Source organism: Bufo bufo, chromosome 4 (assembly GCF_905171765.1).
Source record: "Bufo bufo chromosome 4, aBufBuf1.1, whole genome shotgun sequence".
Lineage (NCBI taxonomy): Eukaryota > Metazoa > Chordata > Amphibia > Anura > Bufonidae > Bufo > Bufo bufo.
Window position 1 is genome coordinate 508,840,908 of NC_053392.1, and position 12,730 is coordinate 508,853,637.

General features: G+C 42.5%; 1 protein-coding gene across 1 annotated transcript in view; it reads left to right on the plus strand.

Moving 5' to 3' along the window:
- Positions 1 to 12,730, plus strand: part of LOC120998827 (heme-binding protein 2-like) — a 41,399-nt gene that overhangs the window by 5,491 nt on the left and 23,178 nt on the right. Inside the window, exon 2 of the mRNA XM_040429678.1 lies at positions 9,116 to 9,245. Coding sequence (XP_040285612.1) covers positions 9,116 to 9,245 — 130 coding nt within the window. The remainder of the gene's footprint in view (positions 1 to 9,115; positions 9,246 to 12,730) is intronic.

The window sequence follows — 12,730 nt, forward strand, 5'->3', positions numbered from 1 at the left end:
ATGTACGCCAAAATAGTACCAATCAAACCGTCATCTCATCCCGCAAAAAATCATACCCTACTCAAGATAATCACCCAAAAACTGAAAAAACTATGGCTCTTAGACTATGGAAACACTAAAACATGATTTTTTTTGTTTCAAAAATGAAATCATTGTGTAAAACTTACATAAATAAAATAAAAAGTATACATATTAGGTATCGCCGCGTCCGTATCGACCGGCTCTATAAAAATATCACATGACCTAACCCCTCAGGTGACCACCGTAAAAAAATAAAAACAAAAACGGTGTAAAAAAAGCCATTTTTTGCCATCTTACGTCACAAAAAGTGTAATAGCGAGCGATCAAAAAGTCATATGCACCCCAAAATAGTGCCAATCAAACCGTCATCTCCTCCCACAAAAAATGAGACCCTACTCAAGATAATCGCCCAAAAACTGAAAAAACTATGGCTCTTAGACTATGGAGACACTAAAACATTTTTTTGGTTTTAAAAATGAAGTTATTGTATAAAACTTACATAAATAAAAAAAATTGTATACATATTAGGTATCGCCGCGTCCGTGACAACCTGCTCTATAAAATTACCACATGATAAAACCTGTCAGATGAATGTTGTAAATAACAAAAAAAAAAAAACGTGGCAAAAAAGCTATTTCTTGTTACCTTGCTGCACAAAAAGTGTAATATAGAGCAACCAAAAATCATATGTACCCTAAACTAGTACCAACAAAACTGCCACCCTATCCCGTAGTTTCTAAAATGGAGTCACTTTTTTGGAGTTTCTACTCTAGGGGTGCATCAGGGGGCTTCAAATGGGACATGGTGTCAAAAAAAACAGTCCAGCAAAACCTGCCTTCCAAAAACCGTATGGAATTCCTTTCCTTCTGCGCTCTGCCGTGTGCCCGTACAGCGGTTTACAACCACATATGGGGTGTTTCTGTAAACTACAGAATAAGGGCCATAAATATTGAGTTTTGTTTGACTGTTAACCCTTGCTTTGTAACTGGAAAAAAAATATTAAAATGGAAAATCTGCCAAAAATTAGAAATTTTGAAATTGTGTCTCTATTTTCCATTAAATCTTGTGCAACACCTAAAGGGTTAACAAAGTTTGTAAAATCAGTTTTGAATAGCTTGAGGGGTGTAGTTTCTTAGATGGGGTCACTTTTATGGAATTTCTAATCTAGGGGTGCATCAGGGGGGCTTCAAATGGGACATGGTGTCAAAAAACCAGTCCAGCAAAATCTGGCTTCCAAAAACCAAACCGCGCACCTTTCACTCTACGCCCTACTGTGTGCCCGTACAGTAGTTTACGGCCACATATGGGGTGTTTCTGTAAACGGCAGAGTCAGGGCAATAAAGATACAATCTTGTTTGGCTGTTAACCCTTGCTTTGTTAGTGGAAAAAATGGGTTAAAATTGAAAATTAGGCAAAAAAATTAATTTCTCAAATTTCATCCCCATTTGCCAATAACTCTTGTGCAACACCTAAAGGGTTAACGACGTATGTAAAATCAGTTTTGAATACCTTGAGGGGTGTAGTTTCTTAGATGGGGTCACTTTTAGGGAGTTTCTCCTCTAGGGGTGCATCAGGGGGCTTCAAATGGGACATGGTGTCAAAAAACCAGTCCATAAAAATCAGCCTTCCAAAAACCAAACGGCGCACCTTTCACTCTACGCCCCGCTGTGTGGCCGTACAGTAGTTTACGGCCACATATTGGGTGTTTCTGTAAACGGCAGAGTCAGGGCAATAAAGATAGAATCTTGTTTGGCTGTTAACCCTTGCTTTGTTAGTGGAAAAAATGGGTTAAAATGAAAAATTTGACGAAAATATGAAATTCTCAAATTTCCTCCCCATTTGCCAATAACTCTTGTGCAACACCTAAAGGGTTAACAATGTATGCAAAATCAGTTTTGAATACCTTGAGGGGTGTAGTTTCTTAGATGGGGTCATTTTTGGGTGGTTTCTATTATGTAAGCCTCGCAAAGTGACTTCAGACCTGAACTGGTCGCTAAAAATTGAGTTTTTGTAAATTTCTGAAAAATTTCAAGATTTGCTTCTAAACTTCTAAGCCTTATAACATCCCCAAAAAATAAAATATCATTCCCAAAACAATTCAAACATGAAGTAGACATATGGGGAATGTAAAGTCATCACAATTTTTTGGGGTATTACTATGTATTACAGAAGTAGAGAAACTGAAACTTTGAAATTTGCTAATTTTTTTCAAATTTTTGGTAAATTAGGTATTTTTTTGTGCAAAGAAAATAATTTTTTTTACTTCATTTTACCAGTGTCATGAAGTACAATATGTGACGAAGAAACAATCTCAGAATGGCCTGGATAAGTCAAAGCGTTTTAAAGTTATGAGCACTTAAAGTGACACTGGTCAGATTTGCAAAAAATGGCCTGGTCCTTAAGGTGAAAATGAGCCCGGTCCTTAAGGGGTTAAACGCCTTTGGAGACGGCTTATGGTAGAGAAATGAACATTCATTGCACGGGCAACATCTCTGGTAGACATTCCTGCAGTCAGCATGCCAATTGCACGCTCCCTCAAACGTTGCGACATCTGTGGCATTGTGCTGTGTGATCAAACTGCACATTTCAGAGTGGCCTTTTATTGTGGGCAGCCTAAGGCACACCTGTGCAATATTCATGCTGTCTAATCAGCACCTTGATATGCCACACCTGTGAGGTGGGATGGATTATCTCTGCAAAGGAGAAGTGCTCACTAAGGGTACTTTCACACTTGCGGCAGGACGGATCCGACATGCTGTTCACCATGTCGGATCCGTCCTGCGGCTGTTTCGCCGTGCCCCCGGGCCGGCGCTCCGTCCCCATTGACTATAATGGGGACGGGGGCGGAGCTCCGGCGCAGCACGGCGGTGCACGGAGAAAGCCGCCGGACTAAAAAACATGACATGCAGTAATTTTAGTCCGGCGGCCTTAAGCCATGCACCGCCGTGCTGCGCCGGAGCTTAGCCCCCGTCCCCATTATAGTCAATGGGGACGGAGCGCCGGCCCGGGGGCACGGCGAAACAGCCGCAGAACGGATCCGACATGGTGAACAGCATGTCGGATCCGTCCTGCCGCAAGTGTGAAACTAGCCTAACACAGATGTAGACAGATTTGTAAACAATATTAGAGAGTAATGGGTCTTTTGTGTATGTAGAAAATGTTTCAGATCTTTGAGTTCAGCTTATGAAAAATGGGAGCAAAACCGAAAGTGTTGCCATTATATTTTTCTTCAGTGTATTTGCAAAAAGAGCAACTACCATACTTAAAATACAGTAAAACACAGATGCAACACAGACAGCAAAAAACAGACACACAGACCCAACATGGATCCTTCGCGGACAGCTTCATGGATGCATCACTGACCATCTGCTCACGGATTTGAGCATGGACACGGACATGTGAATGAGGCTTAAACTGCCAGACCTTGTGTCACATGCATGCTGCAGATTCAGTGGTGGTTAGTTGAACAATCTACGTAAGGTAGTGATTATGATCACAGAGGTGCACGGCAGATCCTTGTGGAATGACTTCTGCTAGCGGTACAGCCTCTGACAGTGAGTAAAAAGGGGCAAAAGCTGAAATTCATCTTGGGAGCAACTCTGATAGACCTGTTAGAACATCTCACAGTCCTGACCCCAGTCAAGGACCACACAGAAAGTTGTCCTGTCACTGTTCTGGAATATAAATAAGTTTTATTCAATCTCATAGTCTGCACCATTTCACAAGCAGGGCCCTTTTAAGAACCTTTCATATTTTTTTTCACCTGATCATTGCTCGGTGTAGACATGCCTCTGATCATCTGAAAAATGAGCAGATACCAGTTTGTTGGGTGATCACATCTTCTTGCAGCAATAAAAATGCTCATTTGTTGGCAGCCAACGAGTGAAAACTGTATTGGGATCAGAGATCATATTACCAACAGTGTGTCCCTGTATTAATGATAATTCCTGCATATAAATGCAGATAACAAGTGCTGATCGACATAATGTTATCGTCGATCGGTTGTCACCGCCACTTCTGTGAGAAGGTCTGACAGACGTCCTTTTCTACCTCTTGCATGATGTTCTTTGTTTTGGTTTCACTTTGTCATCTCATTTCCTTCTCCCATGTGTCACCTATTTAGACTAATCCTCTTTCCTTTATATTCCCTCCCATACTTCCTGGATTTAAGTGTTCACTGCTGGAGACTTCTGTTGCTGCTTGTTCAGATAAGTCCTTTCATGTTTTGTGTTTTCTTGCTGGCTTGATTCTAGGTGACCCTGACTCCCTCCGTATTAAGTGCAGGGAGCCGGTGGTCGTGTCCCCTCACTATTATAGGGTTTTCAGGTGTCACACAGTCTAGGTACAAGGGCATGCAATCGTCTACCTCTGAGACCCTTGTATGTGCTTAGCAGTCAGGGTGAGCTCTTAGGGTTTTATAGAGGTCACCTTTATGCTCCTTAGTTTGGGATCAAGCCAGTTGGATGTTTATCCGCTATCTGCAACATCATCCGTGACATCGGTGCTCATACCTGCCTGTGTAAAAGGACACTCAAATGAATTATCCGGTTTGCATCAACATAACTTTAAATAATAATTTTGGAAAGTAGCTATAACTTTATTACTCCTATCCTCTGTTCTGGGCTGTGGTCACATGACCATGTCCATGAAGCTCTTTCTTATTTCCTGTGATGTCATGTCCATGGGTGTGTCAGTGATAGGGGAGTGTCTATGTAACTAGCTGGGTGGGAGGAGCTATAAACTGCCTGGAAGTTGTTAGGGGCAATGATAGGGGAGTGTCTATGTAACTGGGTGGTGGGAGGAGCTATAAAGTAGCTGGGAGTTGTTAGGAGCGGTGCTGGAAGTGTGGCAGAGAAAGGAGAAGTGCATCATGGGTTTGGCTGGATACGGAACAGGAAGTGCTACATACAGGACGGAAACCAGAGGGAATTGTTTACATGGTAAAAACAGGCCCGGAGAGTCCAAATAAAATAAAAAAAATTATGGGGAAGATGGATATGAGGTAAATGACTACATGAGCATATGTGTTAAATACCATGGTAACCCTGGATTTTTTTTTCTAAGGTAGCCAAACACCTTCAATAGCTGTTGGCTAAATTATTGTTTGTCCGGAAGCTAACTCCTGATTTTCCCATATACATACGAAGTTGATTGTGTATATATTTTCTATAAGGACAGAAGAGATAGTCGCTACCAGACACTCTCTGAACTGCCGCGCCCTCTGCACTTTGACGTTCACACTGGCTGGCCATGTCAATCAACATGTAGGGTGTGGCAGTTGCAGAGAGAGCGGAGCCTCTAGGTGTGATAGCAATGCCCCCGTTGCTCCTAGAGGCTCATTTGCATATATTAAAACATCTTGCGGGCACATATAAACATGGGACCAACACAGATGCCTTCAGCTGCGAAGCACACATGTAACAGGTCAGCCAGTTTCATAGGTACAAATCTGCTGACCAGGGCCGCACATGGAAATATTGGGAGCCCGTAGCCCGGATAATGAGGTTAGACAGGGAGCGGTCTCAGGAGGAAGGGGGGGGGGGGGCTGAGGGAGAATGGCAGCCGCCTCCTCAATGCCTTAATTAACTATGTGAATAAACTGACAGAGTAGACATAGGGGACGGGGCCTTCCATGCGCTTCGGGTCCCCCTGTGCCACTGCTGCTGACAGATGCTCTTTAACACTTCTCGTTAATGTATTTTGAAGGCTGTGGTGATTCAAGAAGCCTCGCAGCCAACTGAGCTCCTGTCTGAGTGACCACTATTTTACTGTATGTACAAGGGGTCACATAAAGTTCTGCCGTAGCAATACTGCAATATATGATAAGGAGATAGCACTGGAAGTTCCAGAACAGTAAAGATTGTATGATATCTGCTATATGAACTGATACTGTGTTGTGAACAGATAAACTTAATATCCTATTCATGTTATCAGTCAATAACTTTCGAACAAAGTTTATCTTTATCTTACATTTATTTAGCCAGAAATGTTGTGCAACTAAATGATGTGATTATCCTGCCACGTTGACTGTGGTGTCTGAGCTGAAGACAGCAGGTTATAGAGCAGGAGAAGCTGAGCAGATTAATATATAGTTTTATGGGAAAAGATTCAGTAGAACTTGTATTCTATTCATTTATATTTCTGCTTATTCTGGACTTTGAAGTCCAGGATTCGGTCCTATCAGTGATTGACAGCGATCTCTCTATACACAGTCATAGAGGGAAGCCTGTCAATCACTGATAGGATCGCCTCCTGGACTTCAAAGCCCAGAATGAGCAGAAATTTAAATGAATAGAAGTTCTACTGAATCTTTTCCCATAAAACGATATGTCAATCTGCTCAGCTCCTCCTACATGCTGCCTTCAGATTACACTGCATTTTCATCATGACAGGTTCCTTTTAGAGCACATTTCCCTGTGAACCTATGAGGCAACCCCTATGTTGTGCAGGATAGCTCATCCACATCAGATCTATGGGGGTCCAACACCCGACACCCCTGGCAATATGCTGGTTTGGGTAGCCGCTGGCGTCAAACTATAAAGTATGTGGACCTGGAAGCAGTTGTCTTCATACACTATGTAGTGGCCGTGCTGGGGTACTGCAGTTCAACTCCCAATGGCAGCTAAGCTGCTGTATGCCAGTGCCGCTCTGTACACTGTATAATATCAGGGGCCACAGCTGTCTGCTGCCTTCTGCTCCTGGCTTGGTCCACTGTTTCATTTATGCCACTGGCTACTGATTGTGTGGGAAAAGGGTGTTGGACCCCCGCCAGGATTTCCAACTTTTATTTTTTATTTTTTTGAACAATTTATCCAAAAATCACAGACAGCCAACATTTTTATGGACAAATTGGAAAACTATATAAAGATAGGTCAGATACTAATACTAAACACATTACCAGCCTTTGCTGTGTGCTCTAAAATGCTGAGAATTACAAGAGAAGAAAGGGATGCAAATGAGCTCTTAACAAGCTCTGCCTCCGATGCCACCAGATGTAAGGCAGCTATCCTATAAGTCAATGTTCAACCCTTTTAAATAGGCCTTGAGACATGACTCTGATATTAAATAAGCCAGCATCTCATCTGCAGCAGCTGTTTGGGGTGATTGCCCCTCATCAGTACAGAGTATAGAGTACTGGAGAATTTCAATCAACCTGACAATCAAGTACCGCCAACCTAAAAAAAAAAAATCACGGACACTTAATTTGTTTCATGGACACTGGAAAAAAGTCTCCTATTTTTATGGACTGTCCAGGAATTTCTAAACGGTTGACAACCATGACCCCCACCAATCTGATGTTAATTACCTTTCCTGAGGATAGGTCATCAACATCTGTAGCCTGGACAACCCCTTTAATTAAATAACTGTGGAATGTTAATCCTGTTCACTGAGATTTTTAGTTTGTATGTCTGGATTAGTACTTTTATCCTGGTAAGAATGTAATTTTGTTTTAGACCACAATTAAAATAGCATTGCTTAATCCCACTGTGACCAGCACATTCTGTGTCCTAAACAAAAATTTTATTTTTAGGAATTTTTCTACAGGAAGATTTTTTTTTTTTTTTTCCCCCCCCCCCCCCCCGAAATACCAAGGTTCTTTAATACCCAGAATCCAAACTGACAAACAATATATGCTTATTTACACCACATTATTAAAATTATAATTATTATAATTATTCTTTACTATCTCAATACATAATAAAATATCAGTTTCATGAGATGACAGTGCTCCATACAATGCATTGTGTTAATGCACTATGACTAATGTACATCATGGGATTGAGTGGAAGCCGGGTTCCTGGTATTATTCCTGGGGTTAAAGAAATGTCTGCTACTGGCCACTCATTATTATGCCCAGATCGTCTTATTGTCTCAAGGCACTGATGGATAACCATAGCAGCTGGTTACACCTCCCAAAGCAATATGTAAGCTCAGTGCTGCTGTATTGCTTTATAATGTCCTCCACGCAGGTGCTGCTTCTGAGGGTGTGTTACAGAGAAATACAGGGGAGCAGGATCTCCTCTTCTCTGTGTGTGCAGTGTATTGGAGACATCATAGCAGCTAGTCTCCATCCTCTAGCTCAGGGATGGGCAAACTGCGGCTCTCCAGCTGTTGTAAAACTACAAATCCCATCATGCCCTGCTGTAAGCTATTAGCTGTAGACAGACTGGGCATACTGGGAGTTGTAGTTTTACAAGAGCTGGAGAGTCGCAGTTTGCTCATCCCTGCTCTAGCTCAAAGAAAACTGACAGTTTGAGTCTACACGGGGGAAACTGGTGATAACTGTAGAATACAAGTCATATAAAATGGCCACATATACAGAGTTATAAGAAGTTAAAGGGGTATTCTGGTTATGTTAAGTTATCCCTTATCCACAGAATAGGCAATAACTATTAGATTGGTGGGACCCCCACTGATCATGCGCTTAATTAACCAGAGAACCCCATTAAACAGTCCCATCAGACTTTTTGATTTGGGATATTTACTAAAGGGAATCAGTCAACAGTGACCTTCCTATCAAACTGTCTGCGTAGACACATAGCTGTAGTTCCCTTGATTTAAACGCAGTTTTTCTTTTGTTGATCGGAGGCTCTGTCCCCAGTGTATGATGCTTTTTCTTAATATGCAAATTAGGCCTTTGGTGCAATGAGGGCATCACCATTGCTCTTGTTGTACCCAAGCTCCACTCGTTTCTGTGGTCAGTCCCTCCCTGACAGCTTTACCACTGCCTGTCCCCATCAATTAAAGCAGTGAGGAAGGGGCTGATGACAGAAAGTAGCAGAGCTTGGGTAAAACAAGAGCAATGGTGATGCCTTCATTGCACCAAAAGCCTTATTTGTATATTAAGAAAAAGTATCATAACTCAGGAACGGAGCCTCGGATCAGCAAAAGAAAAACAGCGTTTTACTCGTTTTACTCAGGTGAACCACAGCTATGTGTCTATACAGTTTCATAGGCAGGTTGCTGGTGAAAGATTCCCTTTAAATGTTGCAAGTAAACTGCATCAAATTTACTGTTACTTAAAATTTGAAGCAAAATGGGGGAAAAATAATCCTTATATTCATCTTGGATGTACACATCTAATTTATTTCAGACTTTTGAACTTAGAAGATATGAAGCCACTCGCTGGGTGACGACACAATTAGACACAGACATGTTTGGTCTTGGAATAATGAAAAGCTTCAAACGTCTCTATAATTATATCAACGGCCAGAACACAGAAGGTAGAGTATATGTGGTGCATTCTTTTATTCTGTGCTTCCAAAAACACAACTATAGCTCCTCTTAGTGACAGGTTCCCTTTAAATAAAGCCAAAAAATGTCCATATTAATTTGATTATTGAGGGCTTTTTGGTCACTATCTGTGTATTAAACAAGCTGTTGCAGGCTCGGACACGGGAGCAGGTGAATCCTCCGATGGGCCCCCAGTCTCCCCATCCCCTGCACAAGTGGCACATGGCAGAATGCACTGACAGATATTCAGTATACCTCAACCAGTCAGATTATTTAAAGAGTAAACAAACTTTTATTCAACTTTGAAAAAAATGTCCCAAATGCCCTAAAATTATTTTGCTAATATACCTTATTCATTGATTTTGTCTTTTTACAAAATAATTTTCCACTAAAGCCCTGATTTCAACTGTCCTTTAAATTCACTATTTTCGCACATCGCTGACTTCTCAGCTGTGTACAGAGTACGGACTCTGCATTGTATCAATTTGGCCGTAGCGAATGGTGTACGGGCAGGAGCACACATTGCTGCTCCTGCTTATGCTGCCCCCTGAGGTTGGCTAAATGCTGGCATAGCACATCAGTACCCTGTAACCATGTGTTAGGCCAGGATTAGAGGAGCAGAGCGGGCACAGGCAGAAGCAGCAATGTGCGCTCCTGCCCATACGCCGTTCGCTGTGGCCCCATTGATACAATGCAGAGTCCGTACTCCGTACACCACTGACAAGTCAGCGGTGTGCGAGAATAGTGGATTTAAAGTGCGGTTGAAAACAGGGCTTTAGGTGGAAATTTCTTTAGTAAAAAAGTCCAAATCAATAAATACAGTATAATAAAAAAATAATTTTTAGGCCATTTGGGACATTTAAAAAAAATAAAGTTGAATAAAAGTTTAATTACACTTTAAGAAACGACTCATTTTATTATTGATGCATTGCGTGATGGGGATAACTTCTGGGCATGGGAGCCAATTTCCCCAGGACAGAACAGTCTGAGGCACAGGCTAGGCAGTGGGCTATTACTGAAAAAGAAATGTGTTTTGATAAAGTTTTAGGAACTTGGAAATGGAGGTCAGTTAAAAGGAAACGTAACTTAATTTTTGAAAAACGGCATTAAGGCTGCAAGCGGTGACCCAACCAGAACCCATACCTATACATATAACCAGATTTTCACTTTACCTTGCAATCCATTTGTCTAGCTCCTGTGTGAGCCTGAAACACACAGAGTATCATGGCGCCTGATCTTCTCTCACAAAACTTTAACCAGTTGCCGCAACTGTAACGCCGAAAGGCGTCATCGCGGCGGCTCCCCCAGGCTACGCTAACGCCGATTGGTGTCATCTCGCGTGAGCCGAGATTTCCTGTGAACGCGCGCACACAGGCGCGCGCGCTCACAGGAACGGAAGGTAAGAGAGTGGATCTCCAGCCTGCCAGCGGCGATCGTTCGCTGGCAGGCTGGAGATGTGATTTTTTTTAACCCCTAACAGGTATATTAGACGCTGTTTTGATAACAGCGTCTAATATACCTGCTACCTGGTCCTCTGGTGGTCCCCTTTGTTTGGATCGACCACCAGAGGACACAGGTAGCTCAGTAAAGTAGCACCAAGCACCACTACACTACACTACACCCCCCCCGTCACTTATTAACCCCTTATTAGCCCCTGATCACCCCATATAGACTCCCTGATCACCCCGCTGTCATTGATTACCCCCCTGTCATTGATCACACCCCTGTAAAGCTCCATTCAGATGTCCGCATGATTTTTACGGATCCACTGATAGATGGATCGGATCTGCAAAACGCATACGGACGTCTGAATGGAGCCTTACAGGGGCGTGATCAATGACTGTGGTGATCACCCCATATAGACTCCCTGATCACCCTCCTGTCATTGATTACCCCCCTGTCATTGATCAACCCCCTGTAAAGCTCCATTCAGACGTCCGCATGATTTTTACGGATCCACTGATAGATGGATCGGATCCGCAAAACACATACAGGCGTCTCCCTGGAGCCTTCCAGGGGGGGTGATCACCCCATATAGACTCCCTGATCACCCCCCTGTCATTGATCACCCCCCCCTGTCATTGATCACCCCCCCTGTCAGGCTGCATTCAGATGTCCGTATGATTTTTACGGATCCACGGATACATGGATCGGATCCGCAAAACACATAGGGACATCTGAATGGAGCCTTATAGGGGGGTGATCAATGACAGGGGGGTGATCACCCCATATAGACTCCCTGATCACCCCCCTGTCATTGATCACCCCCCCTGTCATTGATCACCCCTCTGTAAGGCTCCATTCAGACATTTTTTTGGCCCAAGTTAGCGGAAATTATTATTTTTTTCTTACAAAGTCTCATATTCCACTAACTTGTGTCAAAAAATAAAATCTCACATGAAGTCACCATACCCCTCACGGAATCCAAATGCGTAAACATTTTTAGACATTTATATTCCAGACTTCTTCTCACGCTTTAGGGCCCCTAGAATGCCAGGGCAGTATAAATACCCCACATGTGACCCCATTTCGGAAAGAAGACACCCCCAGGTATTCCGTGAGGGGCATATTGAGTCCATGAAAGATTGAAATTTTTGTCCCAAATTAGCGGAAAGGGAGACTTTGTGAGAAAAAAATAAATAAAAAATAAATTTCCGGTAACTTGTGCCAAAAAAAAAAAATTCTATGAACTCGCCATGCCCCTCATTGAATACCTTGGGGTGTCTTCTTTCCAAAATGGGGTCACATGTGGGGTATTTATACTGCCCTGGCATTTTAGGGGCCCTAAAGCGTGAGAAGAAGTCTGGGATCCAAATGTCTAAAAATGCTCTCATAAAAGGAATGTGGGCCCCTTTGCGCATCTAGGCTGCAAAAAAGTGTCACACATCTGGTATCGCCGTACTCAGGAGAAGTTGGGCAATGTGTTTTGGGGTGTCATTTTACATATACCCATGCTGGGTGAGATAAATATCTTGGTCAAATGCCAACTTTGTATAAAAAAATGGGAAAAGTTGTCTTTTGCCGAGATATTTCTCTCACCCAGCATGAGTATATGTAAAAAGACACCCCAAAACACATTGCCCAACTTCTCCTGAATACGGCGATACCAGATGTGTAACACTTTTTTGCAGCCTAGGTGGGCAAAGGGGCCCACATTCCAAAGAGCACCTTTAGGATTTCACAGGTCATTTACCTACTTACCTCACATTAGGGCCCCTGGAAAATGCCAGGGCAGTATAACTACCCCACAAGTGACCCTATTTTGGAAAGAAGACACCCCAAGGTATTGCGTGAGGGGCATGGCGAGTTCCTAGACTTTTATATTTTTTGTCACAAGTTAGCGGAAAAGGATGATTTTTTTTAATTTTTTTTTTCCTTACAAAGTCTCATATTCCACTGGTATAACTGATGTATTGTATACGTTCCACCTATCAAAATTAAATCACTGTCGTTAGGAACGCTATATTTCTGTTAA